Below are 19,227 nucleotides of genomic sequence, written 5' to 3' on the forward strand. Positions count from 1 at the left end.
TTAATATATTAACTCATTCAATCCTCTCAACTTTATGAGGCAGGTATTATTATCAGGAAACTGAAGCAAGTTTTTTTTATTTTTATTTTATTTTAAAGAGAGAGGAAGGGAAAGGGATAGAGATTACAGAAACATCGATGAGAGAGAAACATCCATCAACCCCCTCCTACACACTCCCGCAACCTGTGCATATGCAAGTTATTTGAAATAAGGCTCCCAGATGTATGCGCTATGTTACCCAACAGAGCAAAAGGCACACTTTTCTGGCGCTTTTCAGTGTCAAAAACATATCATTCATCTTGTCAGACCTCAAGCATGTCACCCTAATACTACCCAACACAATAACTAATGTTAAAGAGTAAGCAAAGCTAATTTATATGTTTTGTTTGTAAAAGCAAAGAGACGTATGATATTTTATGAGTTCCATTTAAAACTGATTTAAAAAACATTGGTACTTGGTAACAAAATTACACTATGAAAGCAGCTAAAATACCCAATAAAGCTCCAGATGGCTAAGATTTTATTATGGCATTTAAAAATCATTAAATTATTTACTTAAAAATCAGTGTGGTCCTAGCTGGTTTGGCTCAGTGGATAAAGCATGGGCCTGCGGACCAAAGGGTCCCAGGTTCGATTCCAGTCAAGGCATGTACATTGGTTGCAGGCCCCTCTCTGGCCCAGGCTCTGGTCATGGCTTGTGCAGGAGGCAACCAATCGATGTGTTTCTCTCACATCGATGTTTCTCTCTGTCTTTCCCTCTCCCTTAAAAAACAAAAAAACAAAAAACTGGAAAAATATCCTTGGGTGAGGATTAACAAAAATAAACAAACAAATCTATAATAACAAAAGCGTAATATGCTAACTAGAACGGACGTCCTCCCGGATGACCTTCCGGATGAAGCCGGGTCTGCGAGGGAAGCCCGGGTCCCAGGTACCAGAGGGAAGCTGGTGCTGGCAGCCAGGGGAAGGAAGGCCTACTCTTGCATGAATTTTGTGCATCGGGCCTCTAGTAAATAAATACAATAAAAAAATCAGTGCGGCTCAAATGGTTGAGTGTTGTCCAGTGCACTGAAAGGTTGCTGGTTTAATTCCCAGTGAGGGCAAACACCCGGTTTGCAGGTTTGTCCCCGGCTGAGGTATGTTCAGGAGGCAACCAATCCATGTTTCTCTCCCTCTCTCCCCACCTCTCACTAAAATCAATAAAAAAATATCCTTGGGAGAGGATTAAATTATAAAAATATTGTTTAAGACCTCCCAAAAATATTATAGCCAAAGAAGGGAGGGAGCAATATCATCATTATGATACAACTGACCTGACACTGTAGCCTTCCCGGAGATGGGGTTAGGTGTGGACACCAGGGACGTGGCACTGATGACAGAGGGAGCAGCAGCCTTGCAGGTTCCCATGGTGGCCTGGCTCACACACACTTGCTGCTGCCCAGCAGTTTTCATTATGGAACCTACAGTGGATGATGAACTGGGAGCTGTTCCTTCTGACTGCTCATCCGCAGGGCCAGATATAACAGAAATACAAAAGAAAGCAGTAACTTATGGAGAACAGTGACGGCCATGCAGCATACTCAATAAATATTATCTATTAGCTATTATGGCCTACTTATTAAATGTAATGCCATTTAGAAAGATTGCTTCTCTAGTTTGGTGGTTCCTACATTTTTAGATTTCATGGGCCAGGAAATTTTTTAAATGAGGCGGTATCACAGGGTGACCACATTTATAAAAGATTTCATTCCTATTTATAGCTGAATCATATTCAATTTTATGGATCTGCCACATTGTATATCTAAATCAATAAGGAAAATAACTCAATTATATAATGGGCAAAGGATCTGAATAGACATTTCTCTAATGGTACATAAATCTTAAAAAAAAACAACAACACAAAAAACCCACAAGAAAAGATACTCAATATCATTAGCTACAGGGAGATGCAAATTAAAACCACAATGAATTACGTGTTCACACCCACTAGACTGGCTATAATTTTAAAAAATGAGTACGAACAAGTGTCAGCAAGGATGTGGAAAAACTGGAAACCTCATACATTGCTGATGAAATCTAAAACGGTGCAGCTGCTTGGAAAAGTTTGGCAGTTCCTTAAAAACTTAAACATAGTTACTAGATGATCTAACAATTCCTTTCCTAGGTATACAGCCAAGAGAAATGAAAATATATTATACAAAAATGTGTACAGAACGTTTATGGCAGCATTATACATTGTAGTCAAAAGGCAGACACAACACAAATGTCTGTCGATTGCTGCTGGGAACAGAGCATTATTTCTCAGGATGGAAAAAAAATGTTCGTAGAATTAGATGGCAATGGTTGCACAACCGTGGGGACATAAGCTAAACCACTAAATTGTACACTTAAAAATGGTGAATTTTAGGACATGTAAATTACATTTCCATTTTAAAAAGAGTAATATGGCCCACTTGTGTGCCTGCTGAGTATCTTGGGTTTTTAGTGCTTTTATGTTTCATTATGATTTTCTATGTTCATGCTAATTCTCACCTGTTGTGCAGGACCGTTTGCTGAGAGGGCCACAGCTGGAGAAGTGGCAGTTGTGATAACCCCTCCTGCTACTCTCAGCATGGTGGTGCCAGGCTTTGAGAGTTGTGAGGTGGCTGGCACAGACTTCAATGTACCATCAGATATTTTCATTAGAGAGGCCTGTCCCCCAGGGGCTGCCTGCAAAAACAATGGGTTGAAGTAATAATATTGCCCTGGTTAACAGGCACAATTCATTCCTTACTCACAGATGCCTGTAGAATTAGAGCATGTCCAAGAAACTCTTGCTGATGAAAACTATGGGAAGTGTTTGTGCAAATTCTCAAGTTTATGACCTTGTACCTACAAATGTTCCTTTACCCCTAATATAGAACAAGTAAATGAATGCAATTGCAAGCTACTATTTGGCAGCAGTGTCTTCAGAGACACCAGGTCATTTGTTATTAAAATAATTGAGTCCAAAGTGCTCTTAAATATAATCTTTAAACATAAAAATTGAACTGAGAGGGCCAGATTTAAATCGGTAAATTAATGGTGCTTTAGGCTAGTACAGGATTAGCATTTAGTCCTGGAGAATCATTCAACAACTTATACTTTTAACAGTTTAAAGCAAGGCTCAGCAACAGCATGAGTGAGCATGTCAGGCCATAAGATCTCTGTTGCAACTCCTCAACTCTACTTCTATAGCATTAAATGGGTGTGGCTGTGTCACAATAAAATGTTATTTATAAAAATAGGAAGCTTTTTGCCGAAACCTGTTTGGCTCAGTGGATAGAGCGTCGGCCTGCGGACTGAAGGGTTCCGGGTTCGATTCCGGTCAAGGGCATGTACCTGGGTTGCGGGCACATCCCCAGTGGGAGATGTGCAGGAGGCAGCTGATCGATGTTTCTCTCTCATCGCTGTTTCTAACTCTCTATCTCTCTCCCTTCCTCTCTGTAAAAAATCAATAAAATATATCAAAAAAAAAAAAAATAGGAAGCTTTGGGTGTAATTTGCTGACCCCTGGTCTAAATGATTGCTTTGTGCCCCAGATTAATGCATCCTACAAATCATACCATTTTTCAGTCTCTGTGGGCATACTATGTCATTACATATGTCATTTACTTATCTTATATCATTTAATCTTTTCATAAACTTTATAGGGTAGATTTTAGTCCCACTTTAAGATGAAAGATCAGCTCAAGGACTACCAGGGTCACACAGCTAATAACTGAAGGAGCCACGATTAGAATCCAGGAGCAGCAGCCACAGCACAATTTGCATTAGAGTCTTACACACTGAGTATCATTTCACAGTCACAAAAATGACTAAAATTAAAAAGAATGATGATCTTTTTGGCTTATATTAAAAAGTGCCGTGGAAACGTGCACTAAACTCCCTGCAGCGTTCACTTCCTGTGTGGATAGTGTGGCTGAAATCATCTCTCAGTATTTAGCATCTCCTGCATGAAGTCCCACCAGAGAAATATTAGAATGAAATGTCAAGAAAATGTTTGTTTCTTCCAGGAAATATTATGTGGTTAGTTTTTTTCTCTCACAAATAGTGTAAACTTTATGACTGATAATGCTTCTTGCTGTGGTTTGGCAAATTTTATTAACTATATAGGACATTACTATTTGTAGATCTAAATAACTCAGGCTTTATCTTCTCATTCTACATAAGTTTTCCCAAATCTCAAGATTTTATTCTTATTTTTTCTATACTACTTTATTGTTCATTTTCTCATGTAACCTTAATTTCTTTGTGGAAAGAATAAGATGTAAATTTGTAAATAAATGCCACAATCACCATGTATTTGTGTGTGTATGTGTGTGTGTGTACTTACCTGGGTAAACAAAGTGGTTTTTTGTCCAGAGATGACTTTCAATGTTTGTTGTCCTTGAGCGGAAGATGTGCTGACTCCCAGTGTACCTTGGACCACTGACCCAGTAGTCAGCTGTTTTCCAGATGTCTGGGGTGATGGCTGGCCAACTAAAAATGTGCCCTAAGTTAGAAAAAATAAAGACCGAATCAGTAACTTGTTAAATTCAAATAACTTCCTCTGATCCTTTAAATCACAAGGTTCCATGTTACAAGCTACAATGCTCTCTTATTCTGCAACTCAGCCAAAATAACTGAGAAAATAGTGCTCGGTGTCATTACCAACAGTTATCCTACTTCTCAAACTGTGCACAGTAGTTACAGAGCAGGTGTGGGAAACTCATGCAATCTAGTCCTGAAAGCTGGATTTAATCATTCAGAATGATTACTACCCATCCCTCTCAATAAAAATGTCTGGAATTAAAATTCCACTACTTTCCTTAGAGGAGAGCCAAGACTTCGTGACAAGGGGAAGAAGGGAGAAACCCGGTCCTCATCTTGAATCCAACCTAACTCCAACTACCACAGTCTGATAGCATCTCTTTGGTTACTCCTTTCTGAGAGAACATTTTAAACTGCACATTAAGACTGTTTATTACCTCATGGATTTGGGAAGCATTAACAGAGTGAAAATCTTTCTTTGTGTCAGAAAGATCTGGATTTAAATCCAAAGCCTGCACTGGCTTAGCAGAGAAGCTTTGAATAAGTTACTTAAGTCTTTCTGAATCTCTACTCCCTCTTCTCTCAAAACAAAATATAGATTTGTAACATTTATAACAATCTAAGGGCCTGGTGCATGAAATTCGTGCATGGGTAGGGTCCCTAGGCCTGGCCAGCGATCACGGCCAATTGGGGCCTTCCTTCGTTCCGTGCCGCCCCCTGGTGGTCAGCGCCCGTCATAGCGAGCAGTCGAACTCCTGGTCAGTGGAACTCCCAAGGGGACAATTTACATATAAGCCTTTTATTATATAGGATAGTATAGATTTATTACACAGCTAAAATGTCAGTTTTTGACTCCTGACCCCAGAGCTGTAATGGAAAATCCAGTATAGCTAAAAGCAGTTATTAAATAACAGAATGATTTAAAAGACACCAGTCATAATGAGTAGACCTGAGGCGTTTGCTTGAGGATGTAAGATGTGTAGGTCAGGTGCTGGGATATCCCTCCAGGCCCAGCGGGGCTTTGGACTCCTCCTGTTCCTCCCCCTCCTCCACTGCTGCCACCTCCGCTGCTGCTGCCTCCAGCACCACCAGCACTACTGGCAGCTGAGCCGGACTGTAGGTCTGCAAATACAATGAATGACAGCAACATTACAAAAAGTATCAAGAAGCTTAACAGAAAAACAGGTGAGCCCAGAGATATTTCCTTTACAGCACCATTCCCTCCCTTCCCTATTTTTCTTCTTCTTTCTCTGACAAGAGTGAGAACTTCCTAGAATTGAAGAGTGACATCTATTTACTTTCAACTGCATGACATTTGACTAGTACAGCTCTGAGTACAATGAAGAACTTACCTTTGACAACTGTTTGACTTAGTTGTGGAAGAGCATGAGAAAGTCTGATACTGACATTTTCTAACTATTTTTAAAAAAATATATTTTTATTGATTTCAGAGAGAAAGGGAGAGATAGAAACATCAACAATGAGAAGCATCAATTGGCTGCCTCCTGCACGCCCCCTATAGGGGATTGAGCCAGCAACCTGAGCATGTGCCCGGATTAGAAATCTAACTGTGACCTCCTGGTTCATAGGTTGATGCTCAACCACTGATTGATTTTAATCAACACTTCAATGTACTCAATGACATGCTTCCAAACTTTTTGGCACCTGATTCAATTTCAGTGGAACTGCTACAATTTAGTGTGATTTTACAGTACTCTCTCTTTCTATCCCTCTGGAAAACATTAAGACTTTCTTCATATTTACGATGATTTGAGGGTCCCATTCTTTTTTTTTTTTTTAATATATTTTTATTGATTTCAGAGAGGAAGGAAAAGAGAGAGAGAGAGAGAGAGAGAGAGAGAGAGAGAGAGAGAGAGAGAAACATCCACGATGAGAGAGAATCATGGATCGGCTGCCTCCTGCAAGTCCCCCACTAGGGATCGAGCCCACAACCTGGGCAGGTGCCCTTGACCGGAATCGAACCTGGGACCTTTCAGTTCCCAGGCTGATGCTCTATCCACTAAGCCAAACCGGCTAGGGCAGGGTCCCATTCTTTTTAGCTCTTCAAATTCCACTTTAAAGCCTATGGACCCTTTTTACTTCCCTTTGGATAACATACTGTACATTAACTAACATCTAAGTAACTGATGAATTATGGAATAAAGAAAAAAATTGGGTATGAAGAAAAAAATACCAGGTTAAGAGACTGGAAATCACCCATTAGACACAATAAACAAAATGGTGATTAGCTCACACACACTGCATTTTGGCAGGAGTGGCTAATTTCTAATGAACTTGATTGCTGTTCTAATTGTATTTCTGATTCAGAGGGAAGTAGTCCCTTTGACCTTTCCCTTTACAACACTACTCAAATTGTTTTTCTCTGTATGTCAAAGCAGTTTATGTAAGTCTGATACACCACTTAATTCCTTGGGGCTTTAAGACATATATTTAGGCTGAACCAGTATTTCTCTTTCCATCTCCAAACCTAGCACACTTAAGAAGCATATCTGAACAATGGCAAGTGGAGACTCTTGATCCAAGTCCTATTCCTGTCTCCTTTAAAATAGAAATAGCTTCCAGCTACTGGAAGTATAGAACTTCTCCCCAGGTATCACCTGTTGTCAGTTACCTCTGAAAGGAAGACCTTCCTTCAATTACAGTTCACACAGACAGCTTTCTCCCAGCACAGCCTCAAGAGCCATACCTCTTCAGTGTAATCCGGCCCTGATCCCAAACGCTGAGTAGATAGGCCCAAAATAATAGTGCCACCTTGTAAGATTATGATTACTTAAAGCCAATTCTAGTTAAATTATGCACATGTTTTAAGTGCATTTGGGCAAATACTACCATATGCCACCAAAGCTATGGAAATGCTTCCTGAAACAGGTAAAAACTAAGCCTCAGGTGGATGAGATGAACATACCCAGAGACCCAAGAACCAAACGAGTTAATGATGGACTAACTAGCACTGTTGGTGGCTCGCAGGATGGCTCCTTGAGGGATGAGCAGCAGTTTTCCTTTTCCTGAAGGGTTCTTGCTGTTTGTTGTAAGGTAAAGTTTAGTGCCAGGTGGCAAATTTGCCAAGTTGGCCAAGTTAGTGGCTGGTAGCTGCAATGTTGCCATTACTAAAATGATAAAGAAGAAAAAGAGAAGAAAGACAGTAAGATAAAATGGAACTTAGGGCAATACCAACTCTAAAATTAAAACACAGAATAAAATACTTATTAAAAAGAGGTAACAAAAAGTAAACTCTAAAGTTTGTTTTCAGATACACAATGCTTTAAAGGCAGATGTTCTTAAATATCATGCCTTCACTGAAACAACACATCAAAGCCTAGGACACATGCAAATGTTTAATATCTCAAAATGCTGCAATGACTGAACAAAGTTTTAAGTATGAAATACAATCCAAAGTGGAAATGAGGACAAATGAGAATTATTCTTCAAACCTAAAAGCAGTATCATAAGAAACAAGCTGTATTTTTATTATTACTGCTAACACACACACACACACACACACACACACACACACACACCTTACTAGGTTTTCTAGACAGAACCAAGTATCAAATAAAATCACTAGCAAAGAACATTTTGGTAGGCACTGCTGCTGAGTACCCCCAAACAGTATTAGTTACCTGAACCCTGGGATCCACTCTTCTGAGGGCCAGCAGCAGTGACCTGGGCCTTGGTTAAGGTTTGCACTGGCTGAGCGACAATGGTTCCTCCACCTCCACTCACAATTGCTTTGGCAACTCCTTGGGTCACAACTTGCTTTGGACCAACTGCTTTGGCAACGGTAGAGCTGGCCTTGGCTACGAGGATTTGGCCACCACTGATTGCCACAGCCTGTTTCACTGTTGAAGGTAAAGTAGACCCAACTGGCACCCCAACAACCTGTTCAAAACAGAGGAAAGTCCAGCAGTGCTTCTTCTCAAAGTCCTTCAAGAGCACTTAGAACAGAATAGTCACTGTGTACTAGCAAAGAACAAAGCACTGTTCTACATACAGTACTTGGGGTCTAATCCAATGTAGCAAGGCAACCTATGATAGATGCGAACAGCAATATTTCTTACAATTTGAAAATTATTACAATAAGAGGTTATAATTTTTCTCTTAACCCCTGCTACTATTAGTTGTTTTAATAATACAAATATGTGTTTTCATAGAAAATACAGAAGTGTAAGAAAAAATCCTACTCATTCAGAAAAAAACCCTCTCAATATTTAGTGAATTGACTTCTAATTCTTTTTAATATTCATTTTAAATCAGATTAGGATCACACATAATTTTTAATTCTTCATCATATCACAAGCCTTTAGCAGTTATTGTTTTTTAAATACATTTTTAGATAACCAAGTAATAATATAATAGAATTGATATACCATAATGTATGTAAACATTTCATAACTGCACGGATATTTAGGTAATTCTAAACTTTACATTATGAAAAACTGTGCAATAAACATTCTGATATATGAACTATAAACTCCACTATGAAAATGTAAATATCACCTCATTTTTTTTAAATAACCCTATATATATATTTTTTAAAAAATATATTTTTATTGATTTCAGAGAGGAAGGGAGAGGGGGAGAGAGAGATAGAAACATCAATAATGAGAGAGAATCACTGATCGGTTGTCTCCTCCATGCTCCCTACTGGGGATCGAGCCTGCTACCCGGGTATGTGCCCTTGACCAGAATTGAACCTGGACCCTTCAGTCTGCAGATCAATGCTTTATCCACTGAACCAAACTGGCTAGGGCAATTATCACCTTTTCCGTAACCCCTTCTATATTAACTCTATCTGAAACTATTATTTCTTTATCTCTAGAACTCCTTCCTAACAATGATGTCACCTCTTCCAACTGATTTTTTTTCTTTCAACTGATTTTTAAGAAGCCATCTCTTCCTATATACTTCTAATCTTTCCTAAAGATAGACATTTGGTTAAAAATGGAAAACTGTAAACAAAAAGAATATTTAAATGCCTTTTTAAAAAAAGACCCCAGTACCCAAATTATGAACATTAGAAATATCTGGTTCTGGAAATACTATAGAGTGAACTCTTTCAAAGTGAGAAAATACTTCAGAGCTCTTTTAAGACAAAACTGTAGGATGCTCAATTAGAAGACACAATTTATTTCATAAAAAGACCTTCTCACCAGAATCTAGATGAAAACATTTTTACAAGAATGGCAAAAGATCTGCCTTCAAAAGGCAAAAAAGAAAATAGAAAGTACTTTTACCCATCAGATTGGAGGGGAAATTTTTAAAGTCTGATAACACCAAGAATTGGCTGGAGGATATGAAGAAACAGGAGCTTTTGTTCACTGCTTGTTTAAGTATATCTGTACAGCCACTCAGAGAGGTACTGGCATCTCTAATAAAACTGAGAATTCACACAAAACATATTGTAGCAATTTTACTTTTAAGAATATAGTTGGCCCCTGAACATAGGCATCTGGGATACCATTACCCCCACAGTAAAAAAAATCCAAGTATAACTTTTGTCTCCACCAAAACTTAACTGCATCAGGTATCCCTCATTATCTATAGGGGCTGGTTTCAGGAACCCCTGCAGATACCAAAATCCACGGATGCTCAAGTCCCCCATATAAAATAGTGTAGCTCAAAGGATACAGTCAGCCCTCTGCATCTGTGGACTCCCAACCACAGATCAAAGAGTACAGGTATTTCTTGAAAAAAATGTGTGAATATGTGGACCTGCACAGTTCAAACCTATTTGTTCAAGGGTCAACTGTATCTTTTATGTAAATCTTCAAACACACAAACATTACATGTTATTTATAGCTATGTGTTTTTACATAATAAAAGTATGGACTGAGAAATTACACATTCAAATTCATGATAGTGTTGCTTTTGGAAAGAACAAAGTGGACTTCACCTTTATCAATCATGTTTTATTTGGAGAAAAAATGATTTAAATTAAATATGAGCATGTTAATTTAGGGTGGAGGATATGTGAGTAATGACTATATTATTCTCTATTTTAAAGAATTCTAGGGAGAAAACCAAGATGGCGGCATAGGTAAACACTGGAGATTGCTGCCTCGCACAACCACTTCAAAAATACAACTAAAAGACATAACGGACATCATCCAGAACCACAGGAAGGCTGGCTGAGTGGAATTTCTACAACTAGAAGGAAAGAGAAAAGCATACCAAGACTCAGAGGAGGTGTGGTGCTGAAGTAAATACAAAGGTGTGGAGGTGCATGTGGAGAGGGCTGGCGGCTGAGGACACGACTGTCTTTTTCAATCGGGAGGGAGTCTCAGGCTCTGAGCTCCAGTTCCGGGCAAGTCTCTGGAGCCCAAACTCATACAGGAGAAACGGGACTGTCTGGCATCGGTTGGAACTCGAGGGCAGCTTTCTCTCGGAGGCACTCTCGGCGATTGCCAGGACCTCTGAAGGCAGGATTGAGAGCAGCCATACTACTGGCTCGCTCGGCCCGCCCTGTTGATCCCCTGGGACCCCGCCCCACCCAAGCCGTGCAAGGAGGCTTTTGCATATGAAAGGCCAGGCCCTTTGTAATCTGAAAATAACTTAATAAACTGCAGCTGCCCCAATGCCCCAGGGCAACTTGCATTGCTTTACAGCTGGCTTCTGCTGGGTAGCCTCAGGCAAAGGCTAAATTAGCACCTCCTTAGATCCAAGAGCCAGTGTACCCAGTGGTCAGAGTGGGACCATCCAGATTACAACTCCTCAGATCCATAAGGGACACACTCAGGGGGCAGACTCAGTGAGCACCAAAGCCCCACTGAAGCAAGTCTTGCCCCAGAAGGGTGTCTCCAGCACAGAAGTTCTCCCACTGCAGACACAGCTGATTCTCACAGCCAATTGGCCTGGAGGTCAAATCCTCCCAGTTTTACCTATAACAATCAAGGCTTAACTACAACAAGACTGTGCACAAAGCCCACAAGGGGGTGCACCAAGAGTGTCTACCTCAGGTAATTGGGACACTTAGCACAGAAAGCCACTCTATCGACACAGCGAATCATAAAAAATGCCGAGACAAAGAAACAGGACACAAATGACAGAAATGGAGGAAAGCAAACTACTGGATATAGAGTTCAAAACCACACTTTTTAGGTTTTCCAAGAATTTTCTAGAAACCGCCAATAAATGTAGTGAGATCCTCAAGAAATCTAGTGAGACCCTCGAGGTTGTGATAAAGGACCAACTAGAAATTAAGCATACACTGACTGAAATAAAGAATATTATACAGACTCCCAACTGCAGACCAGAGGATCGCAAGAATCAAGTCAAAGATTTGAAATACGAAGAAGCAAAAAACACCCAACCGGAAAAGCAAAATGAAAAATGAATCTAAAAATACGAAGATAGTGTAAGGAGCCTCTGGGACAGCTTCAAGTGTACCAACATCCGAATTATAGGGGTGCCAGAAGAAGAGAGAGGGCAAGATATTGAAAACCTATTTGAAGAAATAATGACAGAAAACTTCCCCTACCTGGTGAAAGAAATAGACTTCCAAGTCCAGGAAGTGCAGAGAACCCCAAACAAAAGGAATCCAAAGAGGACCACACCAAGACACGTCATAATTAAAATGCCAAGAGCAAAAGACAAAGAGAGTATCCTAAAAGCAGCAAGAGAAAGAAAATCAGTTACCTACAAGGGAGTACCCATACGACTGTCAGCTGATTTCTCAACAGAAACTTTGCAGGCCAGAAGGGAGTGGCAAGAAATATTCAAAGTGATGAATACCAAGAACCTACAACCAAGATTACTTTATCCAGCAAAGCTATCATTCAGAATTGAAGGTCAGATAAAGAGCTTCACAGATAAGGAAAAGCTAAAGGAGTTCATCACCACCAAACCAGTATTATATGAAATGCTGAAAGGTATCCTTTAAGAAGAGGAAGAAGAAGAAAAAGGTAAAGATACAAATTATGAACAACAAATACACATCTATCAACAAGTGAATCTAAAAATCAAGTGAATAAATAATCTGATGAATAGTATGAACTGGTGATTATAATAGAATCAGGGACATAGAAAGGGAATGGACTGACTATTCTTGGGGGGGAAAGGGGTGTGGGGGGTGCGGGGGGTGCGGGAAGAGATTGGACAATAATCGTGCACCTATGGATGAGGACAGTGGGTGGGGAGTGAGGGCGGAGGGTGGGGTGGGAACTGGGTGGAGGGGAGTTATGGTGGGAAAAAAGAAGAACCAATGTAATAATCTGAACAATAAAGATTTAATTAAAAAAAATAAATAAAATGTTAGCTCCTACTACATAGCAAGAATGAATGAATGAATGAATGAATGAATAAATAAATAAATAAATAAATAAGAATGAGTTAAGTCTGGCATTCCACTGGGGGGAATCCTACACACAGCTGTCTATGGACACCACAAGGAAGGCTCTTAAGTAGGACACTATAACCCCAAATTAGCTTTGCCTTTTTTTTTTCTTTTAAACAATACAACATTTTGGCCTAAAACCTTCTCTATAAAACCTTCTCTATATTCCTAATTTCCTTCTAGTTTTACAAGGCAGACACCCTTTGTTCTGTATTGTTATAAATATATGAGAGGCCGGGTGCACAATATTCGTGCACTGGGTTGGGAGGGGAGGTCTGGGACCCCTTGCTCCTTACTGCTCTCCTGCTCGCTGCTCCTTACAGCTCAATTTGTTGCTCCTTAGCTCAATTTGTTGCTCCTGCTGCCACAGCTGCTGCACTCACCAGCCATGAGCCCGGCTTCTGGCTGAGTGGTGCTCCCCTGTGGGAGCACACTGACCACCAGGGGGCAGCTCCTGCATCGAGCATCTGCCCCCTGGTGGTCAGTGCACATCATAGTGACTGGTTGTTCTGGTTGTTCCGCCATAATGGTCGCTTAGGCTTTTATTATATAGATCATTTTGATGCAATGTTTCTATTTCTGCCTTTCCTGCGCCCTTTACAGACCTTTGCAAGTCAGCAAGATTCTGTATATGCTTTTTTACTATCTATACTGCTTAACTCCCACATGAACCCACTAATTCTTGCCCCCTTGCATGTCAAAAGCAGTACCTCTCTCTACTCTCATGAATATGATATGCTATGTTTTTATTGTGCTGAAGTTGTATTGAAGGTAAAACAACACCATTTGGTTCACCCTTCTGTTTTCCAGCAGTTTCTACAAATGCACTTCAGCAATAACCAGGGTGTACTTGTAGATAGCTCCTGATCTCGAGTCCAAAGCATGACTTAAACTTCCTGGATGAACAGTGATGTCTTTCCTCATGCTCCTACTGCTCCTTTGCAGTTCTTTCACATTCTTCTGTGGCTTTCTTTTCAGGTGCCCTTAAATTTTATTCAGGGCATTCTAGCACAAACCCATCCACTCCCTCTCAGTTGTCATTGCCATTAGGTAGGCAGCAATGTGACAAAAAAGCCAGTAGAGCATTACTGGATAAGTGGATTTGCAAAATCCACTAGCTTATCCTGAGCATAAACAGAAATGCTGTATTAATTCAAAAACCTAAATCAGTAATACCATACATCTCCAGGTGAAGTAAAATAGATTTTGAAGAACATATAGGAAGTAACTGAGTAGGAAGTCCTCATGGCAATAATTTGCTCACTTAAGAACATTGACAAAATGCTTGTCCCTGACCAAACAACAGAGGGAGATTAGGATGCAATTGAGGCACCTGTCTTAGTGATTCGGGCTATAGAAGCCACAAAGTCAAATTTGATGCTGCAGCTCAGTGGTTCCTAAATTTGCCTAATCGTGAGTCAGTAGGGGAGCTTTTTAAAAATCCAGATTCCCAGGGCCCCCAAGAAGATTCTGATTCAGTAAGTTTGAGATAGGGGCCTACGCGTTTATGTTTTTAAATCAGCAGACAATTCTTATGACCAGATAAGTTTGGGAAAGTAGGTAACAGACTCTTACAGATTTTAGAACCACTTATGTAACACTATACATTTTTAAAAAAAATATATTTTTATTGATTTCCAAGATGGAGAGGGAGTAAGAGATAGAAACATCAATGATGAGAGAGAATCATTGATTGTCTGCCTCCTGCAGGGCACACACTGGGGATTGAGCCTGAAACCCTGGCATGTGACTGGAAATCCAAGTGTGACCTCCTGGTTCATAGGTCAATGCTCAACCACTGAGCCTCGCCGGCTGGGCAACACTATAAATTTTTATCTCGATCCCTCTGTAGCTATGTAGTCTAACCAAAATATCTAAAACCTTTTTCTACTTTAAAGTATTCCTCTAAAACAATTCACTCTCCCTAGACAGGCTGGCTCTCAAGTTGAAAAGCAAACACTTCACATAATATTCTCAAGAGCTTTAGAATATATCTGCCCTAAAAGTGAGATAATTTAATTCTGGATGTTCTAAAAGCATGTTTAGGTTATGTCTCGCAAATTTTAATTAGTTCTGGAATAAGGAGTCTTGGAGTCAACAGACTTGGGTTCAAATCCTGTTACTTATTAACTATAAAACATGAATCTATGTGCAATTTTACAGTTCTCCCAACACATAATTCCCCACACCTCCATATTGTAAAGAAAGGAAACTCTCGAAAGAGCCAAGAATTATTAAACAGATCACACAGCGTGGACATCAGAGGTATAAACTATGCACTTTCCTATCAGAAATAACAAAGTACAACAGTAGACCTTGGTCCTGTCGGTTACCCACTTTAGACTGAATCCTGTGGAAAGCTGTGCTCAGGAAGTCAATCACCCTCACTGCCAGAGATGACGTTGTGCCCTGTGCCTGGCTGTTCTAGGACCCTCTATAAGACATGCCCTTCCCTGGTCAATGGTTAAAGAGCAGATGGACTGCACGTTGACTAACTTGCTTTTCCAGTGGGGCTTTCATCTACAGGCTTTTCTGGGATCAGCAACCCTGTCACCCTGTATCTTTTCAGCACTTGTCAATTATTTAGACAAAGAATGGCCATACTTGTTACCTCCCCATCCCTACCCAACACAAACCTTGGAGGGCTGAATCTTTGGTGACTGGGCAGTCCCTTCTCCAGCAGCTATGACCTGTTTTTGAGGGGACACAGCTATCATGTGACCCCCTTTCACAGTCACATACTGGGGGAGTGGTGACTGGCTGGCAGCTCCAGTTGTGGGCACGTGAGAGGCGTCGCCAGGTTCCTGTTTGATGATTACCTTGCAACAAATATGATAATGATACTGAATAAACATCCCAAGAAAAGAGCTACTAATATCTGAATCTATTCTGTTCACAGGAATGAATAAATTAATGAAGCCTGGTCTGTAAAGAATGGCTCCACCAGAAGAGTAAAACCACGGCTTAAAGGTAGCCCATAACAGCTACTAAAGGGACAAAGCAGGATCTGGATTTGATCCTGTGTATCTGCAAACTCAACCTGCTCGTTTGTTTTAGATACTGGCACACTGGCAGCAGAGAGAAACACACCGTGCTCCCTGAAGTTGCCATCTCCCTGGGCTCCAAGGGCTGCCCTGTGGACACCACTGAATAAACGGAAGCATGTCTCCAAAATAAGATCTGGTCTTAGAACTGAGGCTGATTAAAAAGTTACATGTTGTGAGGTAGCGTCAACCAACTCCAACATGCCACAAAAAAGACTATGTAAGACCATACTGACTTGCAGGATGATCCCTGAAAAAATACTCACTTTTGTGAAAGCTCCAAGTCCTCCAGTTATAGGTTTGGGGCTTTGAACCTTAGGGTGACTCCCAATTGGGCAAAGAGGCGGCATAGATGCAAACAAAGAATCCTCCTGCTGTGAATGTAAAAATACATATTGTACAATTAAGATAAAATGAGTGACTTTAGATACTTTATAGTCATATTTAATACAAATCTGTAACATTCTCTAGCACGATAAACAACTAAAAACCAAACCAAAACAGAAAGCCCAAAACTCTTTGGGGTCTTCTAAGCCTCAACACCTGCATTTTAATATATTTTATTGATTTTTTACAGAGAGGAAGGGAGAGAGATAGAGAGTTAGAAACATCGATGAGAGAGAAACATCGATCAGCTGCCTCCTGCACATCTCCCACTGGGGATGTGCCCGCAACCCAGGTACATGCCCTTGACCGGAATCGAACCCGGGACCCTTGAGTCTGCAGGCCGACGCTCTATCCACTGAGCCAAACCGGTTTCGGCAACACCTGCATTTTAATATTATTTTAGAAACCACATTCGCCTGGCTGGTGTGGCTCAGTGGTTGAGCATTGACCTATAAACCAGGAGGTCACGGTTCGAATCCCGGTCAGGGCACATCCCCGGGTTGAGGGCTCAATCCCCAGTGAGGGGCATGCAGGAGGCAGCTGATCAATGATACCCTCTCATCATTGATGTTTCTCTCTCTTTCTCCCTCTCCCTTCCTCTCTGAAATCAATAAAAATATATTTAAAAAGGAAACCAAATGCAAAGCAAGACTAGTAACTTGGCAGGAAGCTACTCATCTGTGCCCCACTGTATGCTAGAAGATGCCTATCATACTACCTCTCACATTTGGTCAACTCACTGGATTCTGGGTCTAGTCTCCTGCCAAATGGTAAGCTAGTAAAGGACAGGCACTATGTTTTATTTTTTTTCTATCCCTAGAGCCTAGGCACTAAATAAATGAATGAAACAGCAGTCAGTGCTTCAGCATATCCTTTTTATAATACTCACAACTTGACTTGTTGTCTGTACTCAGAATAAATACCCAGGACACGGAAATTTTTCAAAAAACATTTAAAAAACAAAACAACAAAAAGAAGTTGAACAAATAGCAACTGTAAAGACAGCAAAAGTCAACATTTAAAATACTGTCATTTGTCTCCAATTCTCAAATGCAAAATGCAAATCTCAGAGTCAATTTGTCATAAATAAATGTTAGGGGCAAGAAACAAAATTATTACAATTCAGACATTTGTATAAACACAGTGCTCACACATTACACTGAATTTAGAGAAAAACCTTGCCCTGGACCAGGAAACTATTCAATATCATCACCATTAAATTCTTACACTTAGTCATGTAAGAGATGATCTTTGAATTCTTGGCAATGCTCACACAGGAGTTTATACCTCAAAAACTCTAGCCTTAAGACAGCCATGACAATGACAAATAAGTTGAATAACTAACCAAACAGCAAGAATTGTCTTTGCCAAACAGTGAACAGATAGCTAGCACTTTGATCTGAGTAAGTCAGATAACATTTGGAATTCCAAATTTCAAAGGACTTATTCCCTGAAAAATAAAAGAATAAATTTTGGAAAGATGAATTATTTTCAAGTAACTAAATGGCTGACATGTGGAAAAGAAAATATATTTACTTCTTGCTGGTGCAAATATAGGAAAAAAGGATGTTTTGCCAGATGAATATTTTTTTAAAAATATATTTTATTGATTTTTTACAGAGAGGAAGGGAGAGGGAAAGAGAGTTAGATATATCAGCTGCCTCCTGCACACCCCCCACTGGGGATGTGCCTGCAACCAAGGTACATGCCCTTGACCGGAATCGAACCCGGGACCCTTCAGTCCGCAGGCCAACGCTCTATCCACTGAGCCAAACCAGTCAGGGGAGATGAATATTTTTATAAGGAAAAATTTATAACAAAGCTGCCCCCTTCCACCCAAAAAACAGGCTGCCTCACCATAGTAAGTTTTCAAATAGATACTGGGTAACCAATTAGCAGAGTGTTGAGAAACATTTTCTACACAAGGAAAAGATCAAGGAAAGGTACAGAAGTCTGGAGTAAGATGATCTTCAAGATACTTATTAGCCTGAAGGTTTTACTTTATGAACTTTGCAATATCAATTAACAAATTACTGTTGAACTCAAACACACTATCTTTAAAACTAGCGAAGTGCAGTAATGTAATAGAAGGTTACCTTGACAGTAGATGTTACAAAACTACTTCCATGAATTTTAGGAATAGGGGAACCTGTTCCTTGGGAGGCTTGAGAGGCAGTAGAGAGCTTGTTTGTAGGACTTCCTGTAAGCAAAGCAGATTTAAAAGTTAAGTATAAACAAAATAAAATTTGCAAAATGGAACTTTAAAGCATTTTCCACCACCCTTCTTTTCCTCACTATTTAGTTTTCATCTTTAAGGGTTGAAAAACCTACAACCTTGAAACTGTTACAGAAGAAACACTTAAGGATTCATCCTACAAAGGTGACCACTTCACCAATCTGAAAAGGGACAAGAAGCTTGTAAGAATGTGTAGAATAAGTAAAGTAGTTTTACTGTATAAAAAGATAAAAAGATACTATAACATAATGGAATTGGTTATTTAACAATGAGCCAAAATGTATTCATTCAAGTGAATGCGAGCTCCTTCAAAGTAGTTTTACTAGAAGGAATACCTATTTGAAAATCCTGCCAACATTAAACATTTTATACTCCATCTGTACAACTGACTTTAGGGTCTGATGAAAATCACTTACATTATCTACAGTCAAAAATAAGTCAAGCCCGGCTGACGTGGCTCAGTGGTTGAGCATCGACCTATGAACCAGGAGGTCACAGTTAGATTCCCGGTCAGGGCACATGCTTAGGTTGTGGGCTGGATCCCCAGTGTGAGGCATGTGGGAAGCAGCCAATCAATGATTCTCATCACTGATGTTTCTCTCTCTCCTTCCTTCCTCTCTGAAATCAATAAAAATATATTAAAAAAAAAAAAAAAA

At 40.0% G+C, this 19,227-nt stretch overlaps 1 protein-coding gene across 11 annotated transcripts in view; it reads right to left on the reverse strand.

Moving 5' to 3' along the window:
• Positions 1-19,227, reverse strand: part of YEATS2 (YEATS domain containing 2) — a 73,578-nt gene that overhangs the window by 19,998 nt on the left and 34,353 nt on the right. For 10 of the 11 annotated variants that reach the window (XR_002828240.1, XR_002828241.1, XM_023750631.1 and 7 more), the window contains 9 exons: positions 18,432-18,535; positions 16,215-16,322; positions 15,541-15,723; positions 8,193-8,451; positions 7,518-7,679; positions 5,501-5,673; positions 4,355-4,513; positions 2,533-2,709; positions 1,314-1,497 (listed from right to left, as the gene is read on the reverse strand). Coding sequence is in view for 9 of the 11 variants with exons in the window: in XM_023750631.1 (XP_023606399.1) it covers positions 1,314-1,497; positions 2,533-2,709; positions 4,355-4,513; positions 5,501-5,673; positions 7,518-7,679; positions 8,193-8,451; positions 15,541-15,723; positions 16,215-16,322; positions 18,432-18,535 (1,509 nt within the window). In the remaining 2 variants the exon portion in view is untranslated. The remainder of the gene's footprint in view (positions 1-1,313; positions 1,498-2,532; positions 2,710-4,354; positions 4,514-5,500; positions 5,674-7,517; positions 7,680-8,192; positions 8,452-15,540; positions 15,724-16,214; positions 16,323-18,431; positions 18,536-19,227) is intronic. The other variant, XM_023750633.1, reaches the window with a different exon arrangement.

The sequence above is a fragment of the Myotis lucifugus genome, unplaced genomic scaffold (genome assembly GCF_000147115.1).
Source record: "Myotis lucifugus unplaced genomic scaffold, Myoluc2.0 scaffold_14, whole genome shotgun sequence".
Classification (NCBI taxonomy): domain Eukaryota; kingdom Metazoa; phylum Chordata; class Mammalia; order Chiroptera; family Vespertilionidae; genus Myotis; species Myotis lucifugus.